General features: G+C 44.0%; 1 protein-coding gene across 1 annotated transcript in view; it reads left to right on the top strand.

Annotated features, from left to right (window-relative positions):
• The window catches only part of IGFBP5 (insulin like growth factor binding protein 5), a 28,062-nt gene extending 3,790 nt beyond the window's left edge, over positions 1 to 24,272 (top strand). Inside the window, exons 2-4 of the mRNA XM_075317046.1 lie at positions 14,204 to 14,421; positions 14,553 to 14,672; positions 18,070 to 24,272. Of these exons, the coding sequence (XP_075173161.1) occupies positions 14,204 to 14,421; positions 14,553 to 14,672; positions 18,070 to 18,201 (470 nt within the window). The 3' untranslated portion in view covers positions 18,202 to 24,272. The remainder of the gene's footprint in view (positions 1 to 14,203; positions 14,422 to 14,552; positions 14,673 to 18,069) is intronic.
• The last annotated feature ends 1,315 nt before the right edge of the window (positions 24,273 to 25,587 follow it).

Below are 25,587 nucleotides of genomic sequence, written 5' to 3'. Positions count from 1 at the left end.
ATACTGCCCCTATATACAAGAATATAACTACTATAATACTGCCCCTATGTACAAGAATATAACTACTATAATACTGCCTCCTAGGTACAAGAATATAACCACTATAATGCTGCCCCTATGTACAAGAATATAACTACTATAATACTGCCCCTATATACAAGAATATAACTACTATAATACTGCCCCTATGTACAAGGATATAACTACTATAATACTGCCCCTATGTACAAGGATATAACTACTATAATACTGCCCCTATGTACAAGAATATAACTACTATAATACTGCCTCCTATGTACAAGAATATAACTACTATAATACTGCCCCTATGTACAAGAATATAACTACTATAATACTGCTTCTATGTACAACAATATAACTACTATAATACTGCCCCCTATATACAAGAATATAACTACTATAATACTGCCCCTATATACAACAATATAACTACTATAATACTGCCCCCTATATACAAGAATATAACTACTATAATACTGCCCCCTATATACAAGAATATAACTACTATAATACTACCCCCTATATACAAGAATATAACTACTATAATACTGCCCCCTATATACAAGAATATAACTACTATAATACTGCCCCCTATATACAAGAATATAACTACTATAATACTGCCCCTATATACAAGAATATAACTACTATAATACTGACCCTATGTACAAGAATATAACTGCTATAATACTGCCCCCTATGTACAAGAATATAACTACTATAATACTGCCCCTATGTACAAGAATATAACTACTATAATACTGCCCCTATGTACAAAAATATAACTACCATAATACTGCCCCTATATACAAGAATATAACTACTATAATACTGCCCCTATGTACAAGAATATAACTACTATAATACTGCCCCTATGTATAAGAATATAACCACTATAATACTGCCCCTATGTACAAGAATATAACTGCTATAATACTGCCCCCTATGTACAAGAATATAACTACTATAATACTGCCCCTAAATACAAGAATATAACTACTATAATACTGCCCCCTATGTACAAGAATATAACTACTATAATACTGCCCCCTATGTACAAGAATATAACTACTATAATACTGCCCCTATGTACAAGAATATAACTACTATAATACTGCCCCCTATGTACAAGAATATAACTACTATAATACTGCCCCTATGTACAAGAATATAACTACTATAACACTGCCCCTATGTACAAGAATATAACTACTATAATACTGCCCCTATCATACAGCTGTCTATGTCTGGCATATATATTATATCCATGTAACAGCCCCTCTGCTCTGGGATCCTGGATTACGGGAGACGTCGCCAGGTTCTCCAGTTTCTCCGTCTTTCTTGCGGTAGTGTAAGCTTGGATTGAATAACACAGAATATAGCCCGGAGCTCATACTTTGTATCAGTAATCAAGGATTAGTCAAGTGTTTGCCAAAACTGAAGATTTGATGGGAAAATTATACAGAAGGTGTTTAACCTGTTCTTTCCTTCTAAGAGTTTTTTTAGATTCTGTTAACCTTTTGTCCACCAAAGATGAGTGGCGGTATTAATAGTTTGCACAGTGTGATGCAGGTATATTGTTCGTATCTGGAGGTTTGGTGACTTTATATGGCGTCATCTCACATTATGACCATTGCACATACATATTGGTCACATTTTACTCCTTGGAGTTGACTTTTTTTTCCAGTGAGCTCAACCCAAACAATGGTTCGCTCTAAGGACAAAGTGCAAAGTGACGCAACGCTCGGAAACCAGATCTGGTGTCCATTGTCTACTAGACGTCTTTAGAATCAGCTGATTGGGGGGCAGCTGCCATCGCCTCCAGAAAGGAGGAGAACAAATGTCTTTTCTCATTGCAGTCTCCCTGGAAGAATGAGGTGTGTTGGGGGCAGGGGCACAGATTTTGCTGTGTCAGGACTAAAAATGATAATGAGCTAAATCCCACTGAAGACACAGGGATGAGGATGAGGAGCGCTTTATTTTAACCCCTTCCCTCGGGCTCGTCCAATTCATGGGTGTAAATGGGCACAGAGACTTTCTCCATCCTTGTCGTCTCTGTAAGGGTACTTTCACACTTGCGTTGTTTTCCTTCAGTTGCAATCCACCGTTTTGGAAAACAGCGGAATCCGTTAACGGATTCCGCTGTTTCCCATAGACTTGTATGGATGACGGATTGCGATAGATGGACCTGCGTTGCTTCCGCTGGCCGACGCTGCCTTACTTCCGCCGAGCGGAAGGAACGCAGCATGTAACGTTAATTGCGTTAAAATGACGCCGAGCGGTGGATTCTGTTACATCCGTCAATAGTTATAATGGCTCCCTATGTTGGCGGATTCTGTTGCAAAGTGCTTTACAATGGAATCCGCCGTTGGATTCCGCTAATTTCTACTGAGCATGCCCAAAATGAAAAAAAGTGGAAAAAAAAAACCAAAAACAGAGCCGACGCATTCCGTTAGACGGACGCCAAACGGATGCAACAGGTCCGTTATTTCACAGGAATCAGCTAACGGATTCCTGTGAAATAACGGACCTGTTGCATCCGTTGACAACACAAAAATAATGGATGCATCAAAACGACGCAGCAACGGACCCAGCGGATTCAACCTAGCCTAAGGCTACTTTCACACATCAGTTTTTTTCCATCAGGTACAATCTGGAAAAAAATGGGTAAGGATACTTTCACACTTGCGTTTATTTCCTTCCGTTACAATCCGCCCTTTTGGAAAACAGCGGAATCCGTTAACGGATTCCGCTGTTTCCCATAGACTTGTATGGGTGACGGATTGTACTAAAAGGACCTACTTTGCTTCCGCTGGGCGACGCTCCGTTGTTTCCGCCCAGCGGGAGGAACGCAGCATGTAACGTTATTTTGAGCAGTGGAATCCTCTGGATTTCACTGCGCATGCTCTTTTTTTTTTTTTTTAAATCGAACTTTATTTTGGCTCGCGGTGGCCGAACGTTCAGCTGTGCGCCCGGCCGTCGGCAAGCGACAGCGCTCAGCTGAGCGACCGGCCACCGGCATGCCCGGCCGCCGGCAAGTCACAGCGCTCAGCTGATCACTCGGCGGCCGGCAAGTCACAGCGCTCAGCTGATCACCGGCGGTCGGCTGCAGGGAGCGACCAGCTGATCACCCGGCGGCCGGCTACTGGGAGCAATCAGCTGATCACCCGGCGGCCGGCTACTGGGAGCGATCAGCTGATCACCCGGCGGCCGGCTACTGGGAGCGATCAGCTGATCACCCGGCGGCCGGCTACTGGGAGCGATCAGCTGATCACCCGGCGGCCGGCTACTGGGAGCGATCAGCTGATCACCCGGCGGCCGGCTACTGGGAGCAATCAGCTGATCACCCGGCGGCCGGCTACTGGGAGCGATCAGCTGATCACCCGGCGGCCGGCTACTGGGAGCGATCAGCTGATCACCCGGCGGCCGGCTGCAGGGAGCGACCAGCTGATCACCCGGCGGCCGGCTACTGGGAGCAATCAGCTGATCACCCGGCGGCCGGCTACTGGGAGCGATCAGCTGATCACCCGGCGGCCGGCTACTGGGAGCGATCAGCTGATCACCCGGCGGCCGGCTACTGGGAGCGATCAGCTGATCACCCGGCGGCCGGCTACTGGGAGCGATCAGCTGATCACCCGGCGGCCGGCTACTGGGAGCGATCAGCTGATCACCCGGCGGCCGGCTACTGGGAGCAATCAGCTGATCACCCGGCGGCCGGCTACTGGGAGCGATCAGCTGATCACCCGGCGGCCGGCTACTGGGAGCGATCAGCTGATCGTTCACAATAGTCTGCCGCTGGTAAAACTGTAAAAAAAAAAAATCTAAACGAATTGCGTTGTTTTGCAGCATCCGTTGTGCCACTATATGTAACACATCCGTTGCATCCGTTACACAACGCAGTGCAACGGATACCGTTCAACGCAAGTGTGAAACTAGCCTAAAACGGATCCGGTACCGCATCCGTCCGTTTTACCCCCATAGATTTGCATTGTTACCGGATTGTACCTGATGGCTTTGCGTTGCATCCGTTTTTTTCCGGATGCGGCAAAATTAGTTAAAGCGGCGGCCGGAGGCAACGTAGCTTGCAACGTTTTTTTGTCCGGCAAAAAAAAAAACGCATCGTGCCGCATCCGGCTGCTGCGGCGCATTTTTCAATGCATGCCTATGGACGCCAGATGCGGCGCGATGCGGAAAAAAACGCATCCGGCCGCCGCATGCGGTTTGTTCCACTGCACATGCTCAGTAGTGTGCCGCAACCGGAAAAAACGGACGGGCCGCATGTAAAAACTTATGCAAAGGATGCGGTGTTTTCGCCGCATCCGTTGCATAGGTTTACAGCCGGATTGAGCCGCACTGCTCAAACCGGATGTGTGAAAGCAGCCTAAGATGCGCCATTCAATCTCCACATCTTATTGAAATTACACAGCAGTTAAGGTCAGGCAGGGGCTGAAGTTGAGGAGATCCAAAACCAAAGAGATGCATAAATGTGATTTCTATCACTTGCAGTACCACTTTCCACCACCACTGGCAGCAGCTATTTTCCATAATCCTCCATGCAATAGCGCCCCCAGCTACAATAGTATAAACATGGCAAACCTTGATCATTTTAATGCAATAAGTTTAAAACCCAGAGACCCTCAAAACTGGTAGACCCTTCATTTTAACTCCTTAGGGGAAAGTTATGAAATGCATCGTCAGAAAAAGTAGAAGCTTCAACCCCTTTAAAACCCAAATTTTCAGAAAGTGACTGAAGGTAGTGATTTAGAATGAATAATCTGCTTTCTATGTAGTTTTCTATCGCTCTGCACAGCTGCATCCATTACATATATCCAGTGGCTGCGGCCATAAAGTGCAATGTGGCGGTGCGGAATATAAGCCCTGCACCTGCTCTGCTCTCTGTGTCTGTGTGAGGGCCCCGGGCTCCTGGGGCAGTAAATAGCCGGGTGGCTTATTGCTTATGCTGCAGGGGTGTTTGCTGACGGGTGCAGGGTGCAGCAGGTGTGTATGCAGAGAAGACAATCGAGGCCTGATTTTGTTTGAGAGCCTCTCAGATACTGGAGAGGTCATGTTTCCACAGCTGATATCCATGGTGAAATCCGACATACAGAGCGATGAGTCTATTTCATTTCATCCTGGCGACCTCCGACCCTCCGAGCTGTCACACAGGCTATTTAAAAACTGCTCTGATAATCTAGGAGGATTCGCTGCACCGTCCTTCCTGCCGCGAACATCTGCAAGTTAACTCAAGGGATGGGAATATATATAGTCTGGGGCTTTATTTTATCAGTCACAAGATTCCAGATGAAGCGCGCTCTATAAAGTCTGCAACATTGATATAAATGGTGTAAAATGGAAAGATTTGGGGACGTAGCTATCAGAAAAGTAGTTTGGAACCTTAATCTGGCTCCAAGGGATGATAGACCTCGATGCACACCATAAGAACAGAGTACAAGGTCGCATTGGTGGGACGTCGTGCTCTTTTTGGCCTTTACTTGATGATCTCAGACATTGACGGTTCTCCCATACAGTTCACAGATGTGATAGATCCCTACTGAGATCAACGTCAACATTGGAGATCGCCAAGCCTGATTCCGCACAGTCTCTGGTGTGGGCACAGTCTCTGGTGTGGGCGCAGTTTCGGGGGTCGGCGCAGTCTATCCGGTGTGGGCGCAGTGTCTGGAGTGGGCGCAGTGTCTGGAGTGGGCGCAGTGTCTGGAGTGGGCGCAGACTATCCGGTGTGGGCGCAGTCTATCCGGTGTGGGCGCAGACTATCCGGTGTGGGCGCAGACTATCCGGTGTGGGCGCAGACTATCCGGTGTGGGCGCAGACTATCCGGTGTGGGCGCAGACTATCCGGTGTGGGCGCAGTCTCTGGTGTGGGCGCAGTCTCTGGTGTGGGCGCAGTCTATCCGGTGTGGGCGCAGTCTATCCGGTGTGGGCGCAGTCTCCGGTGTGGGCGCAGTCTATCCGGTGTGGGCGCAGTCTATCCGGTGTGGGCGCAGTCTCTGGTGTGGGCGCAGTCTCCGGCGTGGGCGCAGTTTCCGGGGTCGGCGCAGTCTATCCGGTGTGGGCGCAGACTATCCGGTATGGGCGCAGTTTCCGGGGTCGGCACAGTCTATCCGGTGTGGGCGCAGTCTCCAGTGTCGGCACAATCTCCAGTAGAGTCCTTTGTTCTGATGATGCCAAGTCATGGACCATCACTGATCAAGGAGTTTCTTCTTGATGGGTCAAGAATGTCACCAAGTAGGAGATCCTGTATAATAGATGTTGGTCAAGTCTTGGCCAGGAAGACGATTCCAGAACATTGGAAGTTCTGTGGAGTTTGCACTCTGTAATATGTGATACTTTTGTCGTTTCTTTCCCCTAATATTGACACTTTCATAAATACATTGGAGGGATGAACATATCATTGGTGCAACAGGAGCCCGAGAAGTTGGGGACCCATTTTTACCTCCAAAGTTGGTGGAATTTTGCAATTTGTTGAGTTATTGCACCGCAAAGTGCCCAATTACTGTTTTTGCACAGGGGCTGTTTTCCGTCTGTGTCCGCCTGTACATTGAGCATTTTGTGACTGACTTTCTTGTCTTCTAGGCTTTGTTTGAGTCATGTCCAGGGGTGATACAGGGGGCTCCAGTGATACTCTAAGTAAAAAAAATGTGCAAAATGGTATGGTCCATTAGCAACAATAGATTCCGAGTAGACCTTTCTTCTAGGAGCATCTCATGCCAGAACCTTAATCCTGGCAGATCCGAACACTCCCGAGGTAGAGCATGAAGGTATAACCTCAATACTTGGACGGGCGGATGCCTTCACGTGACCATGGTCCGGGTCGGTGCTCTTCGGCCATGGACAGAAGCTCCACTAATTTCCTTGCCCTCTGGGGTCTCGGGTTCCATTCAGGACTTTTCGGGATGTCACCTGAGCACCCAGGTTGCACAAATCTCTGATTCATTCCCTTCACGTTGGAATATCTGCCCTTACAGAAAATGTTTGACATCATTGAAACTTGTCAGAAGTTTTGGTCTGATGGGCGTTGGGATCTCCACTGCACTTTACCGCTGCAGCCAATCGCTAAGGAGAGTGGAGCGGGATTAGTATCTGTATTTTTAGTTTTGTTACTAGTATCCGTTCGTTTTCTAAAGGTGGCATTGCTGCGGTGCTGAGGATGCCGTTGCATCGCTCTGACATTTGGTCACATTTTAGCTTTTCGAAGTCCAAACCTCTGGAGTATTTTAGAAGTTTTGCTGATAGAAAGTGACAATATCGGCTCTGCTCCATCTGAGCTCCCATTATTCAGTTACTTACCACGTAGTTCCCAGGACTTGGACGCAGGATCCTGAGAAGTAACGCACTGTAATAGACCTAAGCGCTGGGTTTGGGGATTTTCTGATTTTTTTGTGAGAGCCATGGCATGTGCCCACGGTGACTGCAGTCACATAAAAATGGTTTGGGAAGGGGGGCGCGGAGCAGCACGAGGGGCTCACAAATGGAGGCTTGGAACTGGTGAGAAGCCAGAACACACAGACCATTACTCCAACTCCCATGTAAAGCTAGACAAATCCTGTACGTCTCACACAGGCCATGCTTTTCAACACGTAATTGCGAATGGAGGCCAGGTCCTGAACAAGGGGGGATTGTGTGCCTCACGGCTGCACGTGGAACAAGGTTACTTGTCTCTGGTCGGGGTCATGGTTGTGTAATAGAGGACCAACTGTGGCTTCACCCATTCTCTCCCAGAGGTGCCATAAATCCAAAGCTCTGCAGTCCCCCTGGCAATGAAAGGGTCTTTGATTGGCGGAGGAGGAGGAACCTTCAGTGTTTTCAGATATAAAACCAAGAAGGAAAAAGCGAGAAACAGACAAGATCCGAGACGTTCCAGTCACAAGTGGATTTGTGGATATTGTTAGATATTGAGCACCGGCAGCGGCACCGGCTCCATCCGTAAACCTGATCCTCGCGGCTCGTAGACTCCATGTTGGATGCACCTCCGCTCGGTTCGTGTGTCTCAATTTTACATCCGTTTTGATCAGATTTCGATTTTCCGGCCCTTGTTGTGTTGCGTTATTTTTCCTCTCAACGGGGCAAAGAATTTTGTAATATTATGGCTGATGCCAAGAAACGACTGCTACAAGTCACATTGCCGGCGGCGGCCCGGCTGTAATGCTACATTCTGTCACTTTGTGTTAGTCATTGTCCACTGCAATATTGTTTGTAAAAATCGTCCCAGGGTGGTCTTTAAAAGAAAAAACAAATGTTCATAGTCACCCACTAGACCCCTGTGGTGTCCGCAGCCGTGCCCCCCAGGGGTCTTCATTTTCTGGCTGGAGATCTCACGTGAATTGCTGCGGCCAATCGGAGGTCACTGACCTGTTCCTTCTATGGCGGAAGAAAGCCAAGAGGCTGTGTTTTCCAGGCGCCACTGATTGGCTGCAGCGGTTACATGATGACCCCAGAGGAGGACGTGCGGAGACCAGATATGTGTGCACCTGTCACCTGCCATAAAGGGTTTTTGTTTGGGTTTTCACTGGTGTAAATGCCGCTGTTTTCCCCAATCCTGCCCGAGATGTGTCCGCCTCTATATGTAAAACTAGTTGTTGTAGCCAATTGGGCGTGGTTCTCAAGAAAACTCCCACAGAGATGTTGAGGACCACACCCACTTGACTAAAGAGTAGATCTACAAACAGGGAATAGGGAATCTCATCCAGAATGGAGGAGCTCAGGGACAAGAGCACGAGATGCAGCAGCCGTCACACAAGTGTATTACCACAGACCCCCTGTAACACCCCCTCGGCTGAGGTGTAAGACACTATTGATGTGGACAACCCCTTTAATGTTGCAGTTACTGGTCACCACCAGTTTCCAGATTGATTGGAGGTTGTGGACCCCCTGAAGGATGTACATTAGCTGGAGCTCCACAGTGGCTGCAGCCATGATTCATGGGGGGTCAGTATTTCCACTGGGTAGATGATGGCTCTTAGATTTGTGTGAGTCTCCGCTGATCCCCAGAACTAGACACGTGTCCCCATCTTTCCTTGTTGGTCCCCTGGCTAGTAAACCATGACCAGAAGGAGGTGACTGGAGTGCCCGGTTGTGGCATCGTCCTGCCACTTCATTCATAACTGGCCATTTCATTCACCTCTTCCTGGCCATGGTTTACTAGCCAAGAGACCAACAAGGAAAAACGGGGCCATGTGTGTCTAGTTCTGGTGATCAGTGACCTATTATCTAGTGCATGGGAAAAATGAAATATCCCATTAATTTTAGCAGCAGCCAATGTAGAACTCCAGCCAAAGTCCATCATTAAGTTGGTTTCATGTCATCTGACCAATCCTAAAAACGAAGATAGCCGTCTCCGCTCTTTACTCTGTGGCCGTCTCCCATCTTTACTCTGTGGCCGTCTCCCATCTTTACTCTGTGGCCGTCTCCGATCTTTACTCTGTGGACGTCTCCGATCTTTAGTCTGTGGCCGTCTCCGATGTTTAGTCTGTGGCCGTCTCCGATCTTTAGTCTTTGGCCGTCTCCGATCTTTACTCTGTGGCCGTCTCCGATCTTTAGTCTGTGGCCGTCTCCGATCTTTAGTCTGTGGCCGTCTCCGATCTTTAGTCTGTGGCCATCTCCGATCTTTACTCTGTGGACGTCTCCGATCTTTACTCTGTGGCCGTCTCCGATCTTTAGTCTGTGGCCGTCTCCGATCTTTAATCTTTGGCCGTCTCCGCTATTTACTCTGTGGCCGTCTCCGATCTTTAGTCTGTGGCCGTCTCCGATCTTTAGTCTGTGGCCGTCTCCGATCTTTAGTCTGTGGCCGTCTCCGATCTTTAGTCTGTGGCCGTCTCCGATCTTTACTCTGTGGCCGTCTCCGATCTTTACTCTGTGGCCGTCTCCGATCTTTACTCTGTGGCCGTCTCCGATCTTTACTCTGTGGCCGTCTCCGATCTTTACTCTGTGGCCGTCTCCGATCTTTAGTCTGTGGCCGTCTCCGATCTTTACTCTGTGGCCGTCTCCGATCTTTAGTCTGTGGCCGTCTCCGATCTTTACTCTGTGGCCGTCTCCGATCTTTAGTCTGTGGCCGTCTCCGATCTTTACTCTGTGGCCGTCTCCGATCTTTACTCTGTGGCCGTCTCCGATCTTTACTCTGTGGCCGTCTCCGATCTTTACTCTGTGGCCGTCTCCGATCTTTACTCTGTGGCCGTCTCCGATCTTTAGTCTGTGGCCGTCTCCGATCTTTACTCTGTGGCCGTCTCCGATCTTTAGTCTGTGGCCGTCTCCGATCTTTACTCTGTGGCCGTCTCCGATCTTTAGTCTGTGGCCGTCTCCGATCTTTAGTCTGTGGCCGTCTCCGATCTTTAGTCTGTGGCCGTCTCCGATCTTTACTCTGTGGCCGTCTCCGATCTTTACTCTGTGGCCGTCTCCGATCTTTACTCTGTGGCCGTCTCCGATCTTTACTCTGTGGCCGTCTCCGATCTTTAGTCTGTGGCCGTCTCCGATCTTTAGTCTGTGGCCGTCTCCGATCTTTAGTCTGTGGCCGCCTCCGATCTTTACTCTGTGGCCGTCTCCGCTCTTTACTCTGTGGCCGTCTCCGATCTTTAGTCTGTGGCCATCTCCGATCTTTAGTCTGTGGCCGTCTCCGATCTTTAGTCTGTGGCCGTCTCCGATCTTTAGTCTGTGGCCGTTTCCGCTCCCTACTCTGTGGCCGTTTCCGCTCTTTACTCTGTGGCCGTCTCCGCTCCCTACTCTGTGGCCGTCTCCGCTCCCTACTCTGTGGCCGTCTCCGCTCCCTACTCTGTGGCCGTTTCCGCTCCCTACTCTGTGGCCGTCTCCGCTCCCTACTCTGTGGCCGTCTCCGCTCCCTACTCTGTGGCCGTCTCCGCTCCCTACTCTGTGGCCGTCTCCGCTCCCTACTCTGTGGCCGTCTCCGCTCCCTACTCTGTGGCCGTCTCCGCTCCCTACTCTGTGGCCGTCTCCGATCCCTACTCTGTGGCCGTCTCCGATCCCTACTCTGTGGCCGTCTCCGCTCCGTACTCTGTGGCCGTCTCCGATCCCTACTCTGTCTTCTCTTCATTAATGTCTATGGTAGATAAGAAAACGGATGAGTGAACACTTTGTTACCGGTGGACCCTCTTACATGGCTATAGATGTCCGTACGCATGAGATGGTGTTATACCAAAATTATATTGATTATTGGCTCTGAACATACGTCGGCGCTCCAGAACTGGTGGCATGATGGCGTGTGAGCGCCGGGGTCCCACGTGTCTTATTGCAGGTAGCCGGATGAGCAGCTGTCCGGCTGGGCCGCAGCTGTGATGACTTGTCTGTAGAGTCCAGGTGGACAGGAGGGAAGGCCGGGCCATGTTTACTTACACATTCTCTCCCTAAGTGTCATCTTCATTACAGCGCCCTTCTGTGCCATTCACCGGCCTGACCCCCGGCCCCGAGGTGAAGGCTGCACCCCACAGCATAAAGGACAGGGGTCTATTGAGCGGGTGGTAATTGAGTTTTGTTTTCTCTTGGCTTTGTGGTTGGGGGTAGTGATGCAGAATTGGATACTTAGGAGGCTGTGTGAATGTCATCGCTCTTTTCACAGAGTATTGAATAGCTGACCGCAGGGTCATGGTGACAAGAGAATGGAAAGTGAGGAGGGGCTCTCCAGATTATGATGGGCATACTGGTCCCGACCACTAATCCAGCCTTAAATATTGTCTTATAGGATGATGGGGGCGGCTCCGGATAACCGGGGGTTGGCGTTGTGCTTCTGGGATTAAATGGGAAAACCTCTGGCACTGGCGTCCTTCAAGTGGTAAAAATTGCGTCATTTAAAGGGATTTTCCAGGATCATAAAAACATAACTGCCGGAGATGTAAACTAGCTCCACTCCGGTCTACAGGTTGTTTGTGGTACTGCAGCTTGGGTTCTGTGCAGACTGGGTCTAATATCGGCAGCCGTGGATTCCTCCAGAGTGTCCTACACAGTGGGAATAAGTGTGAATACTGCCCTAAGGGCCGAAGTCAATATTTATAGTTTAGCCTCTATCGGGTCCTAATAATATTTTACATGGATAAAATAAACCTCAAACTGCGTCTGCACCAAGTCACAACCTGACTGTATTTCAGCTGAGCGAAGTTAATAGCCACAGGTAACCCATGGACAGAGGGGGCGCTATTTCTTTTCCTTTTAAATTTCGATGACAACCAGTGAGGCTTTTATTAAGGCTCTGTCATGATGATCGGGGTGAACAGGGGCTTCTAGATTGGCCCTAGGCTACGGGACCCCAGCTATCCCTGATCTCAGAGGTACCTCTGAAGGTGAGGATGTCTGAGCCGCCTTCCTGGCCCTGCTCCAAACCAGTCCTGATGTTATACCCCCTCCCCCAGGTGAGGGCCCGGACACAAGTATGATAAAACCAACAGTGATAGACAAACAGAGGAAACCAAAACTCTATTCATACAGAGGTATAAGAGATAAGGAGGAAAATAAGAGCAGGGAGGAAACAATAAAACAACAAGTAAACTCCACAACAACTCAAAGCAAAATGTAATATAATCACCAGCAGGACTGGAACACAACAGCACAGAGACCAAAACAGCAGTAAACTATAGTCGGCATGGGAAGACAGATTCCACCATCTTAAAGGCGGGGGGTAACTATGATAGGCTTCCAACAACACATGATCCCAGAGGTAACCATCAGGCTAGCGGAGGTTAACTCTTGCTAGCCTGCCCATGACTGAGCACACAACTGGTCGATGCCTGTGTAACTTACAAACACCAGAGAAACCATCAGGCGCATTGTCAGAATCTGTAGTGTGAACGGCGTCTGATGCCGCCATGACACTCTGCGAGTTTTGATCAAATCTCTATGTGACAGGCTCCTCTGGGGAGAGAACATGGACCCAGCAGTGGAATATGTGTGGTACTTAGGGGGTCAATCTGAGCCTGGAAATTCTTAAAAACCTTCACATAATAGAAAAATTCTGGTTTCTAACAAACTCCTTTTTGCAGCAATTCTGTCAATTTTGATGGGTCCCAACAGTTAGAAGTGCTATACCCCTCCCCCATCCTCTTCGTAATTGGATAGGTTAAAAGTCAGGGTCAACCATGGACCCCGGAGAGTCTTTAGGGCACGGATTGTTACCTACAGCTGGATAAGGCTGCATTATGTAAGCGGCAACAATGTAGCAAAGCTGTGACAGAGGATGGATGTAACCGCTACAACGTGTCCATTATACAACTTCTTATTCCTAATAATCGCAGGGCCCTGTACGAGGGCAACTTCACTTTAGAAGGTTCTGAAAGTCCGGTCAGTGATTGTGTAAAAGAAACATATTCATATGTATAATATATAGAATAATTAATCCTATATATAAAAAAAATTGCACTGAACCACAACAATATATACCGTACTTGGATAAAAATAGTATTTTATCATTATTTTTTTATCCAAGTATATATTGTTGTGGTTCAGCGCAAAAAAATTTTATATATAGGATTAATTATTCTATATATTATACATATGAATATACCCACCCCTAGGCAATTAAGGGTTTTTGCCTAAAAAATTAGCTGCAGAACCATTAAAACATTGGCTTTTAGCGCTGACATGATTTTTATTGATTGTGTAAAAGAAACAAACTAGACCAAGATTTCAAGGGCTTGTCCTGGAGAAGACACAACCTGAGCGTTCAGAATCCGGGTGTATAGCGTGCGGCGTGTGACCGCGAAGTGTCGGGCGTTGTCGCCCTCTAGTGGGATCAGCCTCAGCTGCTGCTTTTTCTGGGGTTTTTGTATTATTATTATTTTTTTTTTTTTTTTTAAGCTGTGCGGGGGTCACAGACTTTAATCCCGTCAGGTCACTGAACCCCTCGGGCTTCTATGTTTTTTGCTAAGTATGTTTGGGTTTCATTTTAAAGTTCAAAAACTTTTATTATGAGATTAGTCAACTTCAAAAAGTTCTCCCCGAAGCACAAGCTTTCTGGAGCATTAGACTGCAAGCTTCACCTAGTCTGGAGTCAACGTGGATCCACACATCAAGGGCACAATATGTGCAGAAGTCAGGGTTAAAGACACCGCCTGCAGCTTGTACGTCTGTCCTGGTCTGAGGATGTGACTGGAGGCGACTTATTTTGTTGCTATTGGTCTGTGCGTCAACAAAATCCATCTTTCTAACGCTTCTATCCCATGTTCTTTCAGAGCGAGAATCGAGAGAGGAAGATCCAACAACATCAGACACCGAGGACCATTTCCACCAGAAGCCAAGTTCCCGTAAAGTGGTCCCTGTGGTCTCCGAGCAGAAGGTCCGAGCTCTGAACATTTACCAGCAGAAGAAGAAGACGGTCTCCAAGATTGTGGCCGTAGAGAACAAGGCCCAGACCCTGTCCTCCCCGGAGTACAGCATCGAGTCCGAACTGGTGAGTGCCGAGCGGGTAATGAGACTGGTACCCGTCCACAGATCCCGAACGCCTCGAGGTCACAAAATAAAAGATCCGTGCCCAAATAACCAAGGTCACGCCACTCTCTAATGGTCGCTTTTATTTTTCAGGGCCCCTGCCGCAGACAAATGGAAACAGTTATGCAAGACATGAAGGTGTCACATCGTGTGCACCCCCGAGCCTTCTACATCCCCAACTGTGACCGGAAAGGGTTCTTCAAAAGAAAACAAGTAAGACACAAAAAACAACAAAATAAAACAAATGACATAATATTGAGTGTTATAGTAGTCATATTCTTGTACGTAGGGGGCAGTATTATAGTAGTCATATTCTTGTACATAGGGGCAGTATTATAGTAGTTGTATTCTTGTACATAGGGGCAGTATTATAGTAGTTATATTCTTGTACATAGGAGCAGTATTATAATAGTTATATTCTTGTACATAGGAGCAATATTATAGTAGTTATATTCTTGTACATAGGGGCAGTATTATAGTAGTTATATTCTTGTACATAGGGGGCAGTATTATAGTAGTTATATTCTTGTACATAGGGGGCAGTATTATAGTAGTTATATTCTTGTACATAGGGGGCAGTATTATAGTAGTTATATTCTTGTACATAGGGGCAGTATTATAGTAGTTATATTCTTGTACATAGGGGCAGTATTATAGTAGTTATATTCTTGTACATAGGAGCAGTATAATAGAAGTTATATTCTTGTACATAGGGGCAGTATTATAGTACTTATATTCTTGTATATAGGGAGCAGTATTATAGTAGTTATATTCTTGTACATAGGGGCAGTATTATAGTAAGGCAGTATTATAGTAGTTATATTCTTGTACATTGGGGCAGTATTATAGTAGTTATATTCTTGTACATAGGGGCAGTATTATAGCAGTTATATTCTTGTACATAGGAGCAGTATTATAGTAGTTATATTCTTGTACATAGGAGCAGTATTATAGTAGTTATATTCTTGTACATAGGGGCAATATTATAGTAGTTATATTCTTGTATATAGGGGCAGTATTATAGTAGTTATATTCTTGTATATAGGGGCAGTATTAATGCAGTTATATTCTTGTACATAGGGGCAGTATTATAGTAGTTATATTCTTGTACATAGGAGGCAGTATTATAGCAGTTATATTCTTGTACATAGGGGGCAGTATTATAGTAGTTATATTCTTGTACATAGGGGCAGTATTATAGTAGTTATATTCTTGTACATAGGAGCAGTATTATAGTAGTTATATTCTTGTACATAGGAGCAGTATGATAGTAGTTATATTCTTGTACATAGGGGCAGTATTGTAGTAGTTACATTCTTGTACATAGGGGCAGTATTATAGTAGTTATATTCTTGTACATAGGAGCAGTATTATAGTAGTTATATTCTTGTACATAGGAGCAGTATTATAGTAGTTATATTCTTGTACATAGGAGCAGTATTATAGTAGTTATATTCTTGTACATAGGGGCAGTATTATAGTAGTTATATTCTTGTACATAGGGGCAATATTATAGTAGTTATATTCTTGTATATAGGAGCAGTATTATAGTAGTTATATTCTTGTATATAGGGGCAGTATTATATTAGATATATTCTTGTACATAGGAGGCAGTATTATAGCAGTTATATTCTTGTACATAGGGGGCAGTATTATAGCAGTTATATTCTTGTACATAGAGGCAGTATTATAGCAGTTATATTCTTGTACATAGGAGCAGTATTATAGCAGTTATATTCTTGTACATAGAGGCAGTATTATAGCAGTTATATTCTTGTACATAGGAGCAGTATTATAGTAGTTATATTCTTGTACATAGGAGCAGTATTATAGCAGTTATATTCTTGTACATAGAGGCAGTATTATAGCAGTTATATTCTTGTACATAGGAGCAGTATTATAGTAGTTATATTCTTGTACATAGGAGCAGTATTATAGTAGTTATATTCTTGTACATAGGGGCAGTATTATAGTAGTTCTATTCTTGTACATAGAGGGCAGTATTATAGTAGTTATATTCTTGTACATAGGGGCAGTATTATAGCAGTTATATTCCTGTACATAGGAGCAGTATTATAGTAGTTACATTCTTGTACATAGGGGGCAGTATTATAGTAGTTATATTCTTGTACATAGGGGGCAGTATTATAGTAGTTATATTCTTGTACATAGGAGCAGTATTATAGTAGTTATATTCTTGTACATAGAGGCAGTATTATAGCAGTTATATTCTTGTACATAGGAGCAGTATTATAGTAGTTATATTCTTGTACATAGGAGCAGTATTATAGCAGTTATATTCTTGTACATAGAGGCAGTATTATAGCAGTTATATTCTTGTACATAGGAGCAGTATTATAGTAGTTATATTCTTGTACATAGGAGCAGTATTATAGTAGTTATATTCTTGTACATAGGGGCAGTATTATAGTAGTTCTATTCTTGTACATAGAGGGCAGTATTATAGTAGTTATATTCTTGTACATAGGGGCAGTATTATAGCAGTTATATTCCTGTACATAGGAGCAGTATTATAGTAGTTACATTCTTGTACATAGGGGGCAGTATTATAGTAGTTATATTCTTGTACATAGGAGCAGTATTATAGTAGTTATATTCTTGTATCTACGGGCAATATTATAGTAGTTATATTCTTGTATCTACGGGCAATATTATAGTAGTTATATTCTTGTACATAGGGGCAGTATTATAGTAGTTCTATTCTTGTACATAGGGGCAGTATTATAGCAGTTATATTCTTGTACATAGGAGCAGTATTATAGTAGTTATATTCTTGTACATAGGGGCAGTATTATAGTAGTTACATTCTTGTACATAGGAGGCAGTATTATAGTAGTTATATTCTTGTATATAGGGGCAATATTATAGTAGTTATATTCTTATACATAGGGGCAGTATTATAGTAGTTATATTCTTGTATATAGGGGCAGTATTATAGTAGATATATTCAGAGCTGTTGGCAGCCTCTTTACAGGGACAGTGCATATATTTTTGTTCTGTGGGTTGATTTTTTCTTTATTATCCTAATTATTTAGTTGCAGGAAACCTGTCATGGTTCTAAACCTTTACATCTGGGGATAATCTGCATTTTTTTAGCATTGTAAACCTGGTTGGCTGCTGAACTGAGAGATGTGACAGGACGGCTTCAGTCACCGCTGAGTACATAGTGAATGGCGGCTGTAACTGCACCCCGACAATGACTGACAGTTGGCATCAGTACAGAAGCTGCTGTCCGTCGGTGTCGGGGCGTGATTACAGTCGCCATTCATTATATACTGAGCAGTGACTGCTGCTGCACCAGCACATCTCTGACTGACAACCGGAGGCTGCAGGGAAGAATGAAGTTCATATCCTCCCAGTAGCCAGGTTACAGAGTGATGCCTTAGAGCGCTATTGACCTGTGCACTTGCCCCGTATCTGCGGCGTTTGGGAACGTGTCCGGTGCTTTTAATGAGGATGAGTGGAGTGTGATAGAATGATGGAGGAAAGCGATGGCTGCTACAAACTTACAAACCTGGGACTGTCTGTATAAACCTATTTGTGTTTATTCGTGGCACGTTCTGACCATGTTCTGCCTTTCCTTCCGCAGTGTAAACCTTCCAGAGGCCGTAAACGTGGCATCTGCTGGTGTGTAGACAAGTACGGCCTGAAGCTTCCCGGCATTGACTACAGCAGCGGTGACCTGCAGTGCCACAGCTTCGACAGCAGCAACATCGAATGATCCGCGCTCGCTGACCTACAATGGCTGGATGGACGTGATCACTCGTGTTCTTTTTTTTGTTACTTTGTCTTGAGATGTCCACAAGGATCTCTACATTTTTATTTTTTTGTTTCTTCATCTCATCGGCAACAGCAAAAAAAAAAAAAAATCTTGAAAGCTTCAGAAGAAATATTAAAAAGACAATGATGAAGAAGCCGAGGAAAGGAGAACAATGTATAAAGAACAATGTAACGCTTGAGGCAACAAAGTGACGAGTCTTTAGAGTAGAGAGGATATCGGGGCCGCCCCCGGGAGACGCTCTGTTGCTTGTAATTTGTTATTTTTTTTGCTTTATTTTTGACAATGGGGGAAGGTCCCGTGAGCTCACGTTGACTCCACGCTGTCCCTGTCCGAGCACGCGTGGAATATTTTAGTTTCCATACGGCTCTCGTACTCGGTTGTATGGGCTTGACCCTGAATATTCTTCACCTGAGATGACCAATCATCTCCAGACAGCCGACACGCGTTTCGCTCCTCATCCGCGTCTCCAGTTGCTCCTGATTACGGAGGAGACCTTGGAGGAAAATATTTGAGGACGTGATATTCGAGCCGGTTTTTCACTGACTGAAGCTCTAGAAATCGCTAACCTGTCACTTTAATTATTTGTATCTTTTTATTTTTACGGGCACAGGACACTTGTTAGAATGCACTCCACACATATCTCTCATCACATTGACTCCATGCCACGTGTGGGCACGGTATAGGCGACTCCTGGTGCCAGTGTCACCAAGGCCCTATGGAATTTGTGCCATTTAAATCTAAAAATTACAATGTACAGGGTCACTGACATGTTTGATCACAGCTGGGTCTGCTGAGAATCCTTCCAGGTTCTTTAACACTTTGTTTTCCTCAGTCATAAATTCCATGCCTTATTTGCAGAAAAGCTGTGACTTATTTTTTAGTTTTTATTAATATATATTTGTATATATATTTTAGGATTTTTTTTAAATTTTTTTGCTTCTATTGTTGTTAAAATAAAAGTCCTCGCCCCTCCGCCTCTTTTTCTGCCAAAGCATCTTGCCAACTATTTTTGAATTGCCCATTTTATCTGCTTCGTGTTTTTGTTTTTTGTTGAAGGCTTCACCCGCTGGTCCAGGTTCCTTTAATTAAAGGGCAGTTGGGCACTAAAGTAGATATCGGTGCTGTTTTTTATTTTTTTCTTGTTTTTTTGACGTTTCAATAGTTTGTTGAAAAAGATAAGCTACAACCTGCAACTTTTTATTTTTTTGAGTCAATCTCTTCTAAGGTTACTTGATGTCTCATGAGTTCTGAGGAGGTCGAGTGACTCGAGCTTTAAATAAATGAAGGCTTTAGATACCACTTTTCTAAGTCTGACAAAGCCATAAGGAAGTTCTTGAGAAGCTTTGTGCCGAATTGGTGACATTTTTACTAAGTTGAAACGGATGGAAAACTGTCCAAAAAGCCGGAAGATTTAAGAAGATTATATATCCAGACGGAATGGTGACGAGTCTCATGGAATCTGCCACTTATTGAGACTAATGGGACAAAAATTTAAAAGGACAGGACCTTCCGGGCGTGCCATTGGTGAGGACCTGCCGGGCGTGCCATTGGTGAGGACCTGCCGGGCGTGCCATTGGTGAGGACCTGCCATTGGAGAGGACCTGCCGGACCTGCCATTGGTGAGGACCTGCCATTGGTGAGGACCTGCCGGACCTGCCATTGGAGAGGACCTGCCGGACCTGCCATTGGTGAGGACCTGCCGGACCTGCCATTGGAGAGGACCTGCCATTGGTGAGGACTGAATAGCAGAAAGTGTTGAACTCTGAGATGGAGAATGAATGCATCCTTGGTTATGAAGCTGAGGCTGAGTTCTGCTGTTGGAGAGGAGTGCGGGGGACGTCGCCATGTTTCCCGTTGACACAATTGAGTGACTGGCACAAGTATCATTAAGTAGAATTGCTGATGGTTACGCTTGGCATTCCTTAATTTGCTGCCTTTTAATCTCTATATGGAAAATGCAAGACAATGAGTTATTTTGTGGACTTTGCAAAAAATTTAAAAAAAAAAAAAGACTCTGACGAAGCCAAGCGCCCCCCCCCGGGTGTTCAGTGGGACTGTTGATAGACATTGGGTCATTTTCCTCGGGAGATGCAATTTCTGAATGTTCTCTGATCTGTGTTACGTCCTTTCTTGAAAGCTTTGTATTACTCCTGGCAAAAAACAAAAAATGTTTGATCTGTGTTGCTTTGAGACCGCTGGCTTTACCCATTAAGAAAACCCCATTGCTTCTGCTCGTGCTGTCCGGGATGAGAAGGGTGATGAGCACTTACTCTTTGGTTTCATACAGAAAGCCGCCATATTGTATCTCTACACAACCTCCATATTGTACCTCTACACAGCCGCCATATTGTACCTCTACACAACCTCCATATTGTACCTCTACACAGCCGCCATATTGTATCTCTACACAGCCTCCATATTGTACCTCTACACAGCCACCATATTGTATCTCTACACAACCTCCATATTGTACCTCTACACAGCCGCCATATTGTACCTCTACACAGCCTCCATATTGTACCTCTACACAGCCACCATATTGTACCTCTACACAGCCACCATATTGTACCTCTACACAGCCTCCATATTGTACCTCTACACAGCCACCATATTGTATCTCTACACAGCCTCCATATTGTACCTCTACACACCCGCCATATTGTATCTCTACACAGCCTCCATATTGTACCTCTACACAGCCACCATATTGTACCTCTCCACAGCCGCCATATTGTATCTCTACACACCCGCCATATTGTTTCTCTGCACAGCCGCCATATTGTATCTCTACACAGCCTCCATATTGTACCTCTACACACCCGCCATATTGTTTCTCTGCACAGCCCAGATTTCCAGAGATTTTGTTTCCCAAAAAGTAGTTCTTCTTATAAGTAAATGCCTCTGTAATGTGGCATTCAATGAAGAACGCCATTATTCTTTTTTTATGGATTGATTGATACAGTATGGCTGCAGTATTACGGCTTTGTATAACTCTGCTATAATACGGCCTTTTGGCTCTCCTTTTGAGGGCGCTGCTTTGCGGTTGTCTGGGGGTGCACAAAGTTTTAACTGTACATAGCCTGACAGGTTTCCTAATGAGAAGAATTTTTGAATGCACCTACTGTAGTGGGTAGAGAAGGATTTTAAGATTTATTTTTTTTTATTATATTTTACTTTATTACCATTTAAATATAAAGCGATCTGCCCATCCCCCAATTAGTTTAAAAAGTTGGTTCTTCACTATTCGTTAAATGTGAACCTCTTTATTTTTGTATCACTGGTGGCCGACAGGTCCAGCTCAGGATGGTTCTTGTATGTTTTTTTCAACAGTAGAAAGTGCAAAGTCTATGAAGGCTAGTTAAGATGATGCTCAAGAGGATAATTTTTGGGAGGCTATGTGCCCACGGGACAATGTACCCGCGGACTTTGCCGTGGAAAACTCACGGATTTATGTGGATTTTCCAGATAAATACGCAGGTTAACGCAAGTACAGACACTCCCCATGTTATCCTATGGGATTTGGGGAATGCTGTATAAATGAATATGCTGCGGATGTCTCGCAGCCACACGTAACTGCATGTCAATTATTCCTGCGGAAATATCTGCAGATGTCCTGCCTTTCCACTATGGAGATAGAGGCCGGGATTTTCGCAGGTTTACCGCAACAAAAATGCTTGAATCCCGCAGCAATGGATAACTGCGGATTCCAGGGAGCAGCTGCGGGAAACCTGTGGCAAAGTCCGGGGGTACATTGTCCCATGGGCACATAGCCTTAAAGGGAATTTGTCAACAGATTGTCGCCATTTAACCAGAGAGCAGCATAATGTAGGGGCAGAGATCCTGATTCAAGGGATGTGTCACTTATTAGAATGTGTGCTGTAGCTTTAATACAATCAGTATTTTATCAGCAGGAGATTATCAGTGCAGGACTTGGTCTCACAAGCAGTCCAGCTAATCAGTGTAACCCCACCCCAACTTATTGGCAGCTTGCTGACCTTGCACAGTGTACACAGAAAGCTGCCAACCATAGTTCTCGGTGGGGTTATACACAGGAAACTGCCAATCAGGGATTGTGGGTGGGGTTATACACAGCAGAGGTCTTGGCTCTGCTGCAGCTACAGCAGACAACAGATTTTGTATAAAAACTGCAGCAAGCAGCCCAGTATTCTTGCCCTATATTATGGTGCTCTCAGATTATATATAATAAACCTGCTGAAAGATTCCCTTCAATGTCACAAAAATACAGCAAATTCCAGAAATAATAAATCTAGGAAACCAATGCTACGTATTAGGCAAAGAAAAATAGATTCTGTAATGTCAGTATTAGTCGTATTGCAGAGAAAGCAATTTTTTTGTTGTTATTTTTTTAATTGTTTGTAACTATTTTTGGCAGCAACAGTTTGGGAATTAGCAAGTGAATATTGAAACAAAGTAACAAAGTAAGCTTGGGTTGTGAGGAGGGTTCTGTTTGGTTTTTTTGTAATTCAGTTTTCTTAGTTATCCTCAGTTTCAGAATATTACAAAGTCAAACTAAAATAATCTCCAACTTATATTTTTCCTATATGGCTTGTGATTTTTTTTTCTTTACCCTTGTTGAGATTTTTATCCAATAAACCCTGAGAATTTTTAGGCCATGTGCCCACGAGACTCTGTATCTGCGGATTTTTCTGCATCAATATCCGCAGCTTTCCCCCGGAATCCGCACCTTTTCATAGGTGTGGATTTTGTGCGGATTTGATGCAGATTTGACGCGGATTTTGTTGCGGATTTTGCGTTTTTTTTTTTTTTAATTCAATTGAATAGGCAAAATCCGCACGAAAATCCGCAACAATAATTGACATGTTGCAGATTTTTCAGCACGAAAATCTGCACTATTTCCGCTGCAGAAAAATCCGCAGCATGGGCACAGCATTTCCCAAATGCCATAGAAATGGCTGGGGAGTAGCTGTGCTGCAGATTTCTGGAAAATCCGCGGCAAAATCCGCGCATTTTCCGCAGCGTGGGCACATAGCCTTTGTCTTTTCTCCATCCTAGAAATCTAACATTTTATACTAATGGAGCCTTCCCTGTGGTGACGCTCGTCAGTCCAGTTTGATCCCAATCTTCTGCTCTTCGTAGAAAATGAAATTTTGATAAACACCTGGAGATTTGTAGTTGTAAAGTTTTCAGGAATTGCAAATCATTTCTCGGTATCATCACCCTCTCATGTCAGGCAGCGCAGAGCATCAATCCATGGGAAACGTTTCACAGCTTGATTTAAAAAGAAAAAAAAAATGTAAATATTTTTAATTGAACTTTTGCAATGCGCTGAAGCCAGTAGGAGAATGTTTCCAGGTGGAGTAACAAAAAAAATTGTGAAAGTGATATCATTTAATGCGGCAATATAGCCTTGTTTTTGTGTAATATTTTTGTGACTTTTTTTTTTTTAAACCACTACTTCAGGAGTATTTTTGCACTATTTAAAAACAAAAATCATTCACATTTCTCCAGCCAGTGGACTTCACATCAAGACTTTTTTTTTTTCTTTTTAATTATATTTACTTTTTTGTGAAAACACAATCACTTCATTGTTGGATGCCAAATCATCCACCGTTTTCTGCCTTATCAGTAACCAGACTTCTCCATGTTTTTTTGTTTTCTGTCTTATATTCACTACCGTTGTTTTTTACAGGTCGTTGTATTAATTTTGTGGGTTTTTTCCTATTTTTCCTTCCATCATTACAATACAGTTATTGGTAGATTGTAACCGGGGTACAGACATAAAAGCCTCTGCACAATTTTTGTTGGGAAATTCTGAACACAATGGAAACTGTACGTTCTGTTTAACATTTTGTACTTTAATAAAAGAAGAGAAAATCTCACCTTTTTATTACAGAAGTGAAGATTGCTGTATACTATTTATTCATCGTATAATTTATGTTATTCATTCGATCCTTTTTCTTTTTTTCTTTTTTTTCTTTTTTTTGTCATGACAAAGCATTTATTTAATAAAGATATGGATACAATTTTAACTGGTTTACTTAACTGCTGCAAAAATTAAAAATTTACAAACTTGTAAAATTATGGAAAAAAATACACATTCAGTAATAATCCCAATTATGATTCAGATAAAATAAAAAAAATAGCCATAAATAGATCCCAAAATGTTGATGAGTGGACTAGTCATACGGGAGATACAGACGATGTATAATGTGGTCATGTAGGCAATATTCACAAGGCACTCTATTCAATTATTCGTTTCAAACCTTCGTATTACAGCAAGCCTTTTTCAGTTGAATGCAAAACTTGGTATTGGAGTAGGGTATATTCCCCCTCAGGTGCTGACACCTGTATTGGATAGATAGATAGATAGATGGATGGATAAATAGAGGGATAGAGGGATAGATAGATAGATAGATAGAGGGATAGATAGATAGATAGATAGATAGATAGATAGATAGATAGATAGAGGGATAGATAGATAGATAGATAGATAGATAGATAGATAGATAGATAGATAGATAGAGGGATAGATAGATAGATGGACGGATAGATAGATAGAGGGATAGATAGATAGAGGGATAGATAGAGGGATAGATAGATAGATAGATAGATAGAGGGATAGATAGATAGATAGATAGATAGAGGGATAGATAGATAGATAGATAGATAGAGGGATAGATAGATAGATAGAGGGATAGATAGATAATAGATAGATGGATAGATAGAGGGATAGATGGATAGATAGAGGGATAGATAGAGAGATAGATAGATAGAGGGATAGATAGATAGATGGATAGAGGGATAGAGGGATAGATAGATAGAGGGATAGATAGATAGATGGATAGAGGGATAGAGGGATAGATAGAGGGATAGATAGAGGGATAGATAGAGGGATAGATAGAGGGATAGATAGAGGGATAGATAGATAGATAGATAGATAGAGGGATGGATAGATAGATAGATAGATAGATAGATAGAGGGATAGATAGATGGATAGATAGATAGAGGGATAGATAGAGGGATAGATAGATAGAGGGATAGATAGATAGATAGATAGATAGATAGATGGATAGAGGGATAGATGGATGGATAGATAGATAGAGGGATAGATAGATAGAGGGATAGATAGAGGGATAGATAGATAGATAGAGGGATAGATAGATAGATAGAGGGATAGATGGACAGATGGATAGAGGGATAGATAGAGAGATAGATAGATGGATAGATAGATAGAGGGATAGATAGATAGATAGAGGGATAGATAGATAGATAATAGATAGATAGAGGGATAGATGGACAGATGGATAGATGGATAGATAGATAGAGGGATAGATAGAGGGATAG

Source organism: Anomaloglossus baeobatrachus, chromosome 7 (assembly GCF_048569485.1).
Source record: "Anomaloglossus baeobatrachus isolate aAnoBae1 chromosome 7, aAnoBae1.hap1, whole genome shotgun sequence".
NCBI lineage: Eukaryota > Metazoa > Chordata > Amphibia > Anura > Aromobatidae > Anomaloglossus > Anomaloglossus baeobatrachus.
Note: the sequence above shows the minus strand (reverse complement) of the source record. Positions and strands in the feature narration are given on the sequence as shown.